Source organism: Sorghum bicolor, chromosome 2 (assembly GCF_000003195.3).
Source record: "Sorghum bicolor cultivar BTx623 chromosome 2, Sorghum_bicolor_NCBIv3, whole genome shotgun sequence".
Lineage (NCBI taxonomy): Eukaryota > Viridiplantae > Streptophyta > Magnoliopsida > Poales > Poaceae > Sorghum > Sorghum bicolor.
In genome coordinates, this window is record NC_012871.2 from 61,912,231 (window position 1) to 61,926,289 (window position 14,059).

At 44.2% G+C, this 14,059-nt stretch overlaps 2 protein-coding genes across 3 annotated transcripts; one reads left to right on the plus strand and one right to left on the minus strand.

Annotated features, from left to right (window-relative positions):
- Nucleotides 3–1,645, minus strand: LOC8083227 (cyclin-dependent kinase inhibitor 6). Its single transcript, XM_002462449.2, has 3 exons — nt 1,255–1,645; nt 997–1,098; nt 3–415 (listed from the first exon to the last, which is right to left on the minus strand). The coding sequence occupies exons 1-3, from the start codon at nt 1,338–1,340 to the stop codon at nt 346–348; spliced, it is 258 nt and encodes an 85-aa protein (XP_002462494.1). The 5' UTR covers nt 1,341–1,645; the 3' UTR covers nt 3–345.
- Nucleotides 8,503–11,909, plus strand: LOC8063709 (DPH4 homolog). Of its 2 annotated transcripts, none has more exons than XM_002460299.2 (2): nt 8,503–8,896; nt 10,817–11,909. In XM_002460299.2, exon 2 carries the CDS (start codon nt 10,833–10,835, stop codon nt 11,355–11,357), a length of 525 nt encoding a protein of 174 aa, XP_002460344.1. In that variant the 5' UTR covers nt 8,503–8,896; nt 10,817–10,832; the 3' UTR covers nt 11,358–11,909. The 2 variants fall into 2 exon arrangements, with proteins under 2 accessions (XP_002460344.1, XP_021309514.1); XM_021453839.1 differs by lacking the exon at nt 8,503–8,896 and adding an exon at nt 8,907–10,105.

The window sequence follows — 14,059 nt, forward strand, 5'->3', positions numbered from 1 at the left end:
TCTGAGCCTGTGAATGCCTTGTATTCTTTTTCATTGATATATGAAATGGAGAACCGACAAATTGAACACACAGCGACAAGTTACAACTTTTTTGGACTACACAGAAGGACATGTTAACCACACACACACACACACTAGTTACAAGCGAAACAACGTCCACTGACGTACGTACAAGGTTGAGCCTTCACATGATTGATTAGCCATCTCGTGAGCATAATTACAGCTAAGGGAAGCGTTACGTTACACAGTAGTAAGCAACTTTTACAAGAGAAATAAAGACAGAACAGAGGACACGAGAGGCGACCTCTTGGATCTGACAAGTTGACTGGCCGTTGCGTGATCGTGTCATGGCCCCACCCGGACCCACTCGTACCGACCGTCCATGGGAGCGTCCTTCACGACGTCATAGTTGTACCTTGAACAGTGAACACGACCAAAAGATCCAAAATGTTACACACTGGTTTTAACGCACTGCCAACATGTGAAGTTGTGAACAGTTTGTTCAGGTTCCGCAAAGGAGAGATGGACAGACTACAGTCAGAGACGAAGTGAATTTGGGTTTTTTTAAAAAGGAGGAAATGAAAAGGGAACAGAAAAGAAAAAGGACTATTGGCCTGTGGAAAGCTTCACAGCCTGTGCCAACGCGAAAAGGCCCAGTGGTCAAGTTGGAGCCATCATCTCATGATCCCAAAAGGCTGGAATGCTGGATGGATTTGTTCAGCGGCAAACCAGAGGCGACACCTCGTAATTTGGCTCATTTCAGCAGGAACAAAGAGCAGTACAGTAACTTCGTTTGGTACGAGTGTTTTTATTTTTTACTTTCTTCTACTGCTTGTGTGGCGGCACCACACAGACAGCTTCATCAGACTCGAGAGCTTGAGCAGAGGCTGCACAGGCCCACGGGCCGCGGCTGTCACTGTGGTGCTAGCTATAAATATATGGAACCATGGAAGGATCCAATAGGTGGGGGAAGCCGTGAAGGACTGTCATACTCACTTGGCTGCGAAGCGCCGCGCCATGCCGCTCTCCGCTGCGGCGAGGAACGCCTCCACCTCCTCCGCCGGCGGCGACGACCTCCCTATCTTCCCCTTGTTCGGCCTGCGCAACACAGAGGGAGGGGAAAGCATTAGCTACGGCGCCGTGCAAGGAATTGCATGTTTAAGGCAGGCTTTGGTCAGCTCAGCTCCGCTGCTTTCTGGAGGAGACAGGAGAGAAGCACGAAGGTGTGGAAAGAGGTCAGAGAGGGAGACTGACGACGTGCCGGCGCCCGCAATGTCGCCCTCGCGCTTGCTGCATCTCGGCACCACCGTCGTCGTCGCCGTGGCAGCGGCGGCTGCCATACTTTTCTGCTTCGTCGCGCTCGCTCGCTCGCTCCTGTATTCTGCGTCTCGAGGTCCTCCCTGTGGGCGGTGATGAGGGACTGTTGGGTGTTACGGGTCCCGGTTGGGTGACGATAGGGGATTAGGTGGGAGACGGCGCGGAAACCCCGCGGTTACTTATGCTAGTCGCCCGCCTCCGGTGGTCCGGCCTCTTCCTGGAGTCCTGGCTGTCCGGCTCTGGGTCGGTGGGCCGTACCGTAGCCCGTGGAGCTGGAGCGAGAGATTCCCTTTGGAGGACTAGAGGCATGGAGGCGTCGGGCGTGATAACAGCAGCTTGCCTACCGCGGGCACGGGACGGGACGGGAAAAAGTGAGCAGCCGCCGGGGTGGGCGTACGTGTCGGCCGGCGCGTGGGGGTTGGCGGCCCTGTGCGCTGTCAGTCGCGGCTGTACTTGGGTCATTGGGTGGGTGGGTGCACGGGCGCGCCAGGCTGCCGAGCGCCGATCGATACTTTGCCCGGGAGTGCGAGGTGTGGTTGGTTCTGGTTGATGGGTGGAGTGGGGGCGCTGCCGCGCTCGCGTCGCGTGCTGTCGTCCGTGAACCGTGGACGGGAAACGGCAACCTGTGATGGTTGGTCCATGCGGACGGACGGGCGTGGGCGCGGCGGGCACGGGCCGCGCGGCGCGGGAATGGGGATGGCGGCGGCTGCGGGATGCTCGATGCGTGCGTGGTGGTCGTGGAGAGAGCTCGCCGCCCGCGCGCGCACCTCGGGTACGTACGACTGCGGCCTGCGGTAGACTGGCACGGAATCTTGTGGGAATGTACCCGTGCGTCCGTGCGGAACAGACATCACTGGTCGGTCGGACGAATCCCATGTGCCAACGTGCACTCTCCTGCTCCCGATATGTCGTCAGGGTTTCCCCTATGCTCCAAAGTGGCCTACTGTCTCATTGTCCACGTTGTTCGCCCCCTGTCCATGTCATGGAGAACGTTGGCTCCGCAGACCGTCAGACGCCTGGAGAAGAAAAAATACCGCGTGTTGGACAACTTTTTTTTTTCTATAAGGCCTTGTTTAGTTCCTCCGGTGGCGAATCCAGCTCGAGAAATGACCTAGGACAGACTTATACTATAAAATTTTGGCAAACCAATGACAATATAAGCTAACAAATTCCATAAGTTGCTTAATAATTTGACCAATATTAAAGTTTTTAGCATATATTTTCCACATCAAAATTAGAGAAGTTTATTCCTTAAATTAAGAGAAGTCATACATACTAATACTAATAGTTCTAAACTGACTTCACCAAATCATTCGATGATTCATTCTTAATCAAATTTTAAACAATTAACTATGTGAAAAAGGCAAATAAAAAATGAAGATACCTGCAGCCCAGCGCAGGTTCTTAGGGTCCACAAGTTTGTGAATTAACGAGAGAGACGACCAGAAAGTCAGAAGTCGAGAATAGCGAGAAATATGAGAAAGGCCGATCATATTCTTATTGCACTTTGTATTGCACTTTGTGGGTTGTGGTTTTCTATATGGGCTGAACCACACATGATAGTCCAAGACATCTAAGTTGTCTTCAACCTCCGTCGGATACTCTAGGAACCTCTTTTTATTTTGCACTAATGTCTAAAATTTTCATAAAATGTCAGATCATTCTAGGGCGGCTGTCCTGGCTCGCCCTAGTGGTGGATCCGCCTATGGTTCCTCAGGTGAAAAAGACTTTTTTTAAGATATTGTAGTATTTTCGTTTGTATTTAGCAATTATTGTCCAACCATAGATTAACTTGGCTCAAAGCATTTGTCTCACAAATTACAGGTTAGCTATGTAATTAGTTATTTTTTATTTATATTTAATGTTCTATGCATGTGTCGCAAGATTCGATATGGTGGAAAAGTTTTTTGATTTTAGATGTAACTAAATAAGGCCTAAGATTTGTGTACGCCTGAATTGATGTTGCCCTTATGATATTCGCTGACGTGATCCGATTTTTCATAAAGAAAAAAGATTTTATTAGTTCAAGATCATTCGCATGGAGTAGGTACAATAATCTCGAATTTACTTTTCTAGCTTCTGTAAAATTACATTTCCTAAAAAAGATAAATAAAAAATCGTAGATCATCGCTATATAGGTGTCAAGAGAAAAACATCTTGGTTAAGGGTAGTACCTATTGTTGTGATACGACCAAATGTAAGTATATTAGATAACTCATGTAGAGTACAATTATATATGTGGCAGAACCCCCTGAATTAAGTGGTCCACATGCACTCATCATTGTCTCAAAGACCTCTGATCGACGTGCACGAGTTCCAAATGACTCAAGAAGTCTGTCGGGTGTCCTCGGGAAACCGAATCATCCACGTTACATTCTTTACAGGAATTCCCTCATTAAGCATTACAGTATTACAACATTTCATAGATAAGAGAAATCAGAGTAAAAGCGGAAAGGTTACATAACATAGATTGAAACTTAAGTCCAACGGTTACAAACCATAAGTATTTAGTACATAAAAGGTTCGGAACTTTATATTACATAAACCATAAGTCACACAACAAGTTTTACTTGCCCAAGGTCACACATCAGATTCATCATCATCACTCTCCTCCACAAGAGTGAAGAAACAACGACCATCAAAAGGTTGATCAAAAGGTTCACCTGCAACATGGGTTAATAGACCCTGAGTACAAAAGTACTCAACAAGACTTAACCGACTAGAAAAGAGGTGAAGACTCAGGTATGCAGGTTATAGGGATTCAAGGAAAAGCTTTATCATAATCAAAGCATTTCTTTTGCATAAAAGCTTGCTAAGAGTAAAACCTACTCTCAAGTTTTAACTCAAGATCATCATTTATGACTAACCAAAAATTATTATCAAACTTTCATAAGCATACCACCTCTTTCTTATACCAAAGTTCCATTTATTACTACGATGATGGGGTGAGGATTGAGGCTCCATATCCGAGGAAACACGGCGATTCGAATCGATTAAACCCAGCTGGGGATTCAGTACCACACGACATATGTAGAACTTAATCTTGCATATGTCAACCTTTTCTATAGATCCTCCCATACAAGAACGGGTCCAGCGTCACCCGAGAGTACAGTACACCACCATCCTACAGCCAATCTAGATGTTTCCCGGTCATCTCAGATCCGTAAGGTGGGTACACGCTACTCTCGCCATCTCTCCACTCCCAGTACACGGTTAGCCGTTCTCAAGTATCGGAATAGCTATAGGTAAGGCTTACCACCGCATGTGGGCTGTACTCAAAGGTCTCAATCACAGCAGGCCAACAACGGAACGGTCCTTAATCGACACAGTTGGAGACACTACTTTAAGACTCCATTCTTAAAGCAAGTCCACCGACCGGTCTCAAGTTGAAATATTATTGACCATAAAAGTATTCCACAACAACCCTTCAAACTTTCTCATTTGAAAACCTATCTAATAAGCAGGGCTAAGCATACTAAGTATTTTCATAAAACAAGTATCAAGGTTAATATTGAAATCATCAAGGTAGATAATGCAGCAAATAGGATTCACTCAACTCCTATTCACCTAATGCATCATATTAACTCAAGTGATATAAATAACTTTATGAAAATACAAGGATAGGGTTTAATGTCCGGGGCTTGCCTTGGTCGGAAGGGAAGTTCGACAACTCAGCAAAACCCGAAGGATCCACAAACTCAGAAGTAACCCACTGAGGATCAGATTCCTCTGGAGCGTAGTCTACACGTAAAAGTGCATATGCATGATCAATGAGATATTCATGACATGATAAAGACAGGTTACATGTCCTTGGATGATAACAACAAACATAACTACCTCGAGTATAATTTACCTTCATGGTAAAGAAACAAACTAATCTAGCTATCAAAGCATAGATTATTACTAAGCAAGTTTTATCATTTTCATTAAGCAAGGTTGTGTAGTTATCAGGCAACAAAGATTATTTATATAAAATAATCTATAACCAGGGAGCATATTATGCTAAGTAACCACTGGTTGTCAATCAATCCAAAATACCACTCAAATCCTAAAAGGATTAATTATTTCTATTTCTTTTATAATTATTTTAAATAGCTTTATTAAGAAACAGAGCATACTTTATCAAAAGGAGCTAAAATTATTCTTGAAGTTAGATAACAGTAACACAAGTTCACATGTCAAATTTCATGATTTTTGGATATACCCATAAATTATTAAAAATCATGGAAGATTTACTTATTAACAAACAGAGGCAATTTATAGATACATGCAAACTATCATAAAATAAAGTCTAATATTTTTCCTGTGTTCTACTCATTTTATGGAAGCTATACAAAAATTCTCATAATTTTTGGATCAGCACAAAATTTACTACACAAATTCAAATATAAAACAAAAACTGCATAAAAAGAAAAAGAAAACACTGCAGCGAAATGGCCGGAATTCGGCCCGCAGGCCGGCCCACTCCAGTTCGGCCCGCGCGGACGCTGCGCGCGCCCTCTCTCCCTCTCACACAGCCGCTGACGGGGTAGCCCCACCCGTCAGCTCTCTCTCCCACACGCACGGCGGCTCGGCCGCGACTCCGGTCGCCGCCGGCGGGGTCTGAGCTCGCGCTAAGGTGCGCAACAGCGTCGCGTCGCTCTCGCGACTCCATAGCTAGGCTCTAATCACGCCCTACCCCTTTCTCCCCACCTCGGCCGCACGAATGGCGGGCGACCATGGCGGTTCCCGTAGACCGGCCGCTGTGGCTCGGTAGAGCGCAAAAGAATTGGACAGAGAGGTTTGGGGAGGGATAAGGAACACGGTGCTCACATTACTACGGAGGGAGAAGCAGCAGAGAAGATTGGCGACGGAGGCGGTGTCGTCGGGCGGACGCTCTGGCTCGGCGGCGTTATTCCGGTGAACCTGCTCGTGTCCAAGGAAAAGTAGCAAGCGCATGAGCATCAGAATGACAAGGAGAGGTAGGAACACCAACTAGAATGGCGTGAAACCTTCGAGAACGGCTTGGCCACGGAGAGGGCTCCCACGGCGGCGCTCTGTCGCCGGCGGAGAGGAAGACAACGGAATTCGGGGCTCTGGTGCGAAAGAGAAAGGAATGATAGGCTCAGGAGATGCGCAAGGAAGCGACCAATATAGGTCCACGGTGAATTTGGATATAGATCACTGGTTTCGACGAATTTGGATTGGGATGAAGTGCCGCTCTTCGGTGCTCCGGTGGCGAAAATGGTGTCGGCGAGCGCAAGAGAGAAGGACACGTCGCGCTCCACCCTGCCAGCAGCTGCTCCACATCGCCACGGACGCGAGCACGCGCTTGGACGAGGTAAAACGGTGGCCGTGCGCTGGCATTCACCGATCCAGACTCGGGTGTCCACCGCCATGAACAGAGGTAGGAGCATATCCTTCTTTTCCCCGAAATACCCTTTCTGAAATTATGAAATTACTTTGGATTTTTGAATAGAAGACAAAAATATGTCAAAATATCAAATGCTCAGAATTTTGAATGCTACAAAACATGTTTTGGTGACCAAAGCCAATTTTGAGTGGAAACTAGTGAATTTGTCAAAACAGTTTTGAAGTTCAAACTCAATTCAGAGAAATTCAGATTTTTGAATTGGGGACAAAACAGGGTTTCCAAAATTACTTTTGATTTTGCAATACAACTTGAAAAACTCCCAACATGAAAGTTGTTCAACTTTTTGAGCTCTACAACTTTCATGTTGACCATTTTTCAAAATTCCAAATAGATTTTTAATTGAAGACTCAAATTAGAAAAGGGGACAATTTCTGGAAAACTGTATTTTCAAAATTACTTTGAATTTTGTATTAAAACTTCAAAAACTCAAAACACCAAAGTTGTACATCTTGACAAGATCTTCAACTTTGCTTTTGAACACAACTTCAAATTTTGCTTAGTTTTTAAATTGCACAAAAGGGGGCAAATCCAGGGTTTTAAAATTAGGGTTCTTCCCCCCTTAAGCTCTCGGAAAACTTCCACCCAAGGGTTTTAAACTTAAACATACCTTATCCACTAAGCACAAGCATAAAATTTAAACTTGTTTTTATTGAATGCATATCCAGGTTATCAACTCAGGTGAAATGCCGGTGCATATGATGACATGTCACGTTTTAGTTTGCTTAACACCAGAGTGTTACAATATATTTATGGTGTTGCAGGTAAGATATTTTGTATCATATCCGTTCGCTTGTCTTATCAGTCATGTTTTTTCTGCCAGTCAATATTATTTTTTTCGATCTCATAATAAATCAATCAACAGTTATTTCAGTCATAATTTTTTAGGCCAACGAACAGGCTTGCACCAAAGCTATGGTGGCATAAATCATTTAAGTTATGCTACCGTCATCTATGAGTAAGGCGGCCACTAGTTACTAATATATTTAATTCATAGAGTATGACTCTCAACATAGGCAAAATATGATAGGGTAGTCATCTAGGTCACATCACATATAATCTAGGTATAAGTTCCAACTCCATCTCCCTCCTTCCCATGAGATTTGCTAGTGTTGTGGAGGTTGACATGAGGCTTGTCATGGATACCGAGGCATGACACGAAGTGGAGGAGCGGGTGCGGCATGGGCACACGCCGTGGAGATCGGCACAGGCGCGATGTGGAAGAAGCCACCTCGTGAGTGACAGCTAGCTAGAGTGAAACCTTTTTCTATTGGGAAAAATGTAATTCTCTCTTTATTTGAGGCGAGATGGAGATATTAGTAGCCACACGAAAAAAAGACGATTAGAAGACGTTGAAGCAAGTAAAAAAAATATTTCTCTAATATGATAGTTTTATGCGAATGAGGAGTTATATTACACAGCAATTTCTACTTTTCCTATCTATTAGTCGCCTATTTTTTTGTTTTTGCTTCATGCCATGTGTTGATTGTTGATCTACTGGATTTTCCATGCTCCAGCAGCCTCTCTATATCACATTTTCTTTAGACTTAGATCTGTTAACTATCATCTAAAAATAAACCATATTTTAGATATATAAAATATAGCGCATCCTATTTTCTAATACCAGTCTCATTGTCACAAAACTATGGTATCGAAGGAGATGAATCTTTTTTTTCTTGCTCTGACAATCCCTGCTATTTTTTTCTTTTAGTTTTTAGCGGCTAGTCTCAGTGAGTAATATCTCTCCGGTAGACCCCAACTGTCAGTCTGTCACTCTCCAGCCATCCTTTCTCCACGGCCCACGCGCTAGCGGGCGTCCGTGCTGCCAGACGCCGCGGCGGCCACTGCCCGTGCGATCCGACGTCCAGTCGCCGCCCCAACAAGCCCCTCCTCGTCCTCTCGCCGCCGCCCTGGTGAGCTTTTTCCTCGTCATCCGGCCCTAGCGCAGCGCAGATCTTCTGCTCCTTCCCCTACTCGCGCTCAGGCTCGATCCCAAGGATCCGATCTTCCGCGCGTTGGTGGCTCCCCCTCGGCGGCGTCCAGCGACGGAGGGGCAGTTCCGGGCTCGGCGGCGGCGTCGGCAGCTCCCCCCACCTTCTGTCGCCTGTCGCCTCGACAGTCGCCTCGCGCCCTCGCCTGCGTCCTCCGCGCACCGGCCGACGACCCTGCGTACGCACCTCCCTCTCCCCTCCCGCCTCTGCTGTTCCCGTGGGAGCCCGGCCAGCTGCCCAGGGTGGCCGGGCCTTGGCTCCGCCGGTGAATGGGAAGAATCCAATTTCAGTTGCTATCTCACAAATTAGCATACTGCTCATGGTGGCATGCCAATTTCTGAAACCTTCTTTTTTGTTAGTATAAGCTGCTCATGCTTGACAAAAACTTGGTTTGCATGATTGGTTGACCTATCCGTTTGCTTACATGAGGACCTGTCATGACAAAATTTTGCATGTGATCATGTTTGCGTTGTGCCCACTGGCTGTGGTTTCACAAATGATAAAGTTTCAGTTTTGTACAATTTTTTTTAATAAAGTCCTGTTATTTGACTGATTTCACAATGGTAAATTTTGAGTCTTGTATAATTTGTCTTGTACAATTTTGATAGTGTGTTTTTTATCTGTTCACTTGAAGTTTATTGGGAATACCATTCACTCTAATTTTCACATGATTGTCCAGAATTCCATACGCAATGCTAGGCAGCATTGTATATATTTTAATCTCGTTCTGAACTTTTGAATCTAAATTTCAAAATTATTGATTTGGATTATTTTTGGTAGAGACAACAAAATATGGATTATTGTGATTTGAAATGGAGTTGTCATGGTGTTTGTATGGAAATGTAGAAAGAAATACAAGAATGGATTATTGGGGACAGGATATTAGTGATCTGCAAGAGTATCTCCCCCAATAATCCAAAGAGTGGTATTGGGCCAGCCTCATTACCACCTTATTGAGGGAGTTGTATTAGAGAGATGCTGGAGATACTCTAACCCTAACCACATCCTCCGTGGTCCCCATCCCACTATCCCAGCTACTGCACGCTGGACGCTGTCTCTCGACTCTTTCTCGACTGCTATTTCCCCTTCTCCCGTTCACAGGCGAGGACACAAGACAAATCTGCAACCCTCTCCCAGTCTCCTGCAGTCCGACTCAGCCCTCTCCCATCTCCTGTTAGGCCGCTCCCGCTTCACTCATCACTCATGGCTCACCTCGTGCTCCCAAGACAGCAACAAACTTGGGTTGCGGAGGCATGGAGCCCTTCGCATCAGGCGGCACCCCTGTGCTGGCTCCTCATCTCAGGCGTTGAGTCAAGCTGCAGGCCACGCCCGGCGTCCCCCTACACCTTCACCTGAGTCCTCACTCCTCAGTCCTCCAAAGGTGAAGGTGAGCCCCATATCCCCAATCCCCGACCCAGTGTTGTGTCAACCTTGATGGTTTGATCTTAGCAAGTCTATTTGCTTAAACCTCAGAAAAATGTAGTTCCTCTCCTGGTTCAAGTAAATTCCATATTAATCATGTGATGGTTTTAGACGAAAAACCTGAAATATACAGTTATGGTCACATGATCATGACCACATGGTTGAACTTTGGATGGTTTATTCCACCCTCCCAATAGGTTGTTAAGATAAAGATAACAATGTTAAAATTTGAAATTTGTGAAAGACCCTTGTACAGAAGCTTGTGTTTCTGGTGATTGGCAGCATATCAAGTGGTTTTGGGAATTATGGTGATTCTGGCTGTTCTCTATCTATCTATGTAATAGATTTGAGTTGCGTTTTTTTTTTGGGTGCTGTTCCTGAACTAAAATCTATGTTGTGTGCCTCTTTGTTACACTGATCTCAGCAGAGATGGATCAAATAAAAATAAATGGTGCATTTGTTGGTTCGAACCAAGACCTGTTTCCCTGATAAAAAGAGTTCTTAGATTTAAAAATCTGTAATAAGATAAAACAAGTTTATGTTCGTTCACAATGTTATCGCCACAAAGAACTGTTTAGGCATATATTACATTCAAGAATCATTATTTGTTGGGTATATTTTATACTTACCTTTTTTTTATATACTTATACTAACTATTTTTTACCCCTGCATACAGTGGTCTAGCTTCCACTATGGTTCTAAGCAGCAATATTTCGGTTCGGAAAACTTTATATGAGGTTTTATCTGTGAGTGAAGATGCTACATATGATGAAATCCGTGCAGCATACAGGTCTGCTGCTCTGACCACACACCCTGACAAAGCACATACAACTCTCGAGTCGTCTGTGCCTTCCAGTGAGCAACAAGAATTTTTTAGTGTGCAGAAAGCATGGGAAATCCTACGCCACCCAACATCTAGAGCAGACTATGATAAGCAGCTGCAATCATCCAGACAGAACATTGAGATCATCGCGTCTGAAATCGAAGTCGGGGATATGATCATCGAGAGCACTGCTGATACTCTAGTGCTGCTGTACCCATGCAGGTGTGGTGATTATTTTTCCATCACTAAGTGTGAACTTAGTGGGATGGGACATTTGGTCAGTGGAGATGGAGAAGTAGAACTGCAGGCGTCTGATTCTGCATCAGCTTCCATTGTTCTGGGCTGTGGCTCTTGTTCTCTGAAAATAAAGTTGGTTATAAATGAAACTTCATGATACATTTCAGACTCTGGCTGTACGTTGTTCAACATTCAGCAATGATCACTTTAAAGTTTAACAGCCACGACAGTTTCTCAAACAGTCCTAGTCTGCTGAAAATAGTGCAGCTTAACCTTATCTGTTCTTATTTCTGGGAAATATTAAGTTTGGAACCTGATGGTGGTTGCATTGTGATAAATGACGGTTTTGACCATTGTAATCAACTAACCACCACCATTGTCAAATCCAGCTGCTGGGAACTTTAAGATTTCTCGGTGGTGGTTATTCGGTAGATCTTTAGTTAATGTTGTTTATTTATAGGCCGATTTAATGGTCTCATCTATCAGTCATTCACCTAAACAATAGCTAAATGAATGCCTGATGTTTTTGATAATTGATTGTAGTAGTTCCTTGATGAGAAACCAGTCGTGGTTGCGGCCGTTGCCCGTTCCTGTATTGAATAACTTCTTGTGACTGTATCTGTACTGCTAAGCATGGACAACATACCAGTCGTAGAAGCAGAACGGCTGTGTATCTTATAATTATTAGTGGCAGAGGAATGTTTCAGCATTTGATGTGTGTAAAATTATGCCTGCCGTTACCGGCAAGTCATTTGTACAAGACAACGAGGTCGCATCTCGTTTGTTCACTGCAGATGTAATTACATATGGTTCTTTCAGCAACTGCTTGCCATTCACGGCAAAGAAGCTGGACAAAATCCTCAGCTAAAAATCCCCGTCGTTTTCCTTCTGTGCGATCATTAGAGCATTCGATCTCGAGCAGTTCGATTCGGAGCCAGATCCTCACGCACTCCATATCGCATCGGCAAAACAAATCTCATCTTTGATTCCCCGTGCCCCTGAAAGTTACATCAAACCACCTTCAGAAAAACGTTGCGCTGTGTCATTGCTTTCCCCCTTCTCCCTCTCTCTGTCTCTCTCCCTTGCTCGAGAAGGGTGCACGTGTTCTGCACCTCGGTGCTCGATGACCTCACCGTCGTTGAGAACCTACGCGTCCTCCGGCCTTGTCGCCATTGGAGTGAGTGCGTTCGCCGTTCGGGGCTGCGGGTGAGCGGTTGGTTTAGCGTTTGCTTCAAGAGAAACGCGAAAACAACGGCTACGACCACCGCACTTCGTTTCGCGCCGCGCCGGGGACACCGGCTTCCTTGTTCCGATTCTGATGCCACCACGGCAACCGCCGCCGCACTTCGCGTTTCGTTTCGTTTCGTATATGCCGGCGCGGCGCCGAAGTCTGAGGGGTCGCTGTCGCTCTCGTCACCGGTTGATCGCTGCTGGTGGCGCGCTCGGCAAGCCCGCAACTGTTGCGCATTCATGAGTAGGCTGCACGGTTAGCGCTCGGTAGTCCTGGACTGGATTCGTCGTGTGGATCACATGATCGACGAGTGCTGGCCGGTGCTGGGTGTACATAGTCAATACGGCGAGTTCATCCGAGCCGCGACATTTCACCGGTAAAAGTAGCAGTTTGGTACCTCGCCAGAGTTGTGTACTTTTGGGGGAAAAAATGAGAACGCACTCCTAGTCCTAGTTTCACAAGGCATCTAAAATTTGGATCATGTTTATATAAAAACTGTTTAATTAAGATCAATATTTGTGATACCAGATGCTATAATAATATAAAAATGATAAATGTTAATGTTACCTTTTTTATATATAGATATAGATGTTAATATTTGGGACACTGCCACTGCCCGGCTTCCTTGTTGTGAAAATATTAATGTTACCTTTTTTATATAGATTTGTTAAATGGTTTAGATTAGGATGAAATTAGAAATGCACTTTTAAATACGGCGCTAGAGATCATAGGAATTTTGATAAAATAATCTCTAGGTGGTCCAAGCACTCATATATGTATTATTATACTATTAAAATTCATCTTAATTAAACAGTTTATTGGAATCCTATAGCCCATCTGTTAATAGCATATTATAAGTGAGCATCTCCAATAGTTTGGCAAACGACTTATCATCTATAATTTTTTTAGCAAAATAAGGAAAAAAACTCTCCAACAGTTTGGCATTTCAATTCCCCATTTTTTTCTAACTTGTCATATCTCCCTGTCTAGCGCGCGGGCTCCGTGCTTGGCATCGGTCTTTCTCCTCATGTTTAGCGGGTCTCTTCATTCGTTTAGCGGGGTTCTTCGTTTCGTTAGCGGTTTTTTAGATTTTTGGAAACGAAATTTGCCCATATTATTTTGAGAGTTGGCAAACAACAAGATTTGGAAACGAATTTTGCTAAACAGTTGGAGATGCTCCGAATCACGTAAAGCAACACCTATAATCTGGATGCAAACAACCTAAATTATTATAATCCATAATCCAAATTATTATAATCACACTCACAATCCAGATTCCAATAATCCAAGATGGTCTACAAGGACCATTTAAAAAAGTTAGGTTTCTCATGTAGCCCTTTTTTATTTAGTATATTGCTAGCAAAGCTAAAATAATTTGAGTTGGCTAAACCAAACTTACATTTGTGAAAAGAGGAGAGTACTCCCTCTGTGCCTTTTTAATTATCGCTTGTGCTTAAAAAAACAACTACATGCAATTATATATTAAAAAATATTAATATTTATAATATGATACATAATTAGTATCATTAGAAAGATCTTTGAATCTATTTTTTTTAACAAATTATTTGGAGATATAAATGTTGCACGTATTTTCTACAAATCGAGTCAAACTTGTGGCACGTACACTA

What these genes read in the sequence shown, in the direction of transcription:
- LOC8083227 (XM_002462449.2), bottom strand. Translation starts at nt 1,340, where the DNA reads ATGGCAGCCGCCGCTGCCACGGCGACGACGACGGTGGTGCCGAGATGC. An exon ending in ATTGCGGGCGCCGGCACGTC is followed by an intron (nt 1,099 to 1,254) that starts GTCAGTCTCCCT and finishes TGTGTTGCGCAG; the next exon opens with GCCGAACAAGGGGAAGATAG. An exon ending in GCGCGGCGCTTCGCAGCCAA is followed by an intron (nt 416 to 996) that starts GTGAGTATGACA and finishes TCACTGTTCAAG; the next exon opens with GTACAACTATGACGTCGTGA.
- LOC8063709 (XM_002460299.2), top strand. Translation starts at nt 10,833, where the DNA reads ATGGTTCTAAGCAGCAATATTTCGGTTCGGAAAACTTTATATGAGGTT.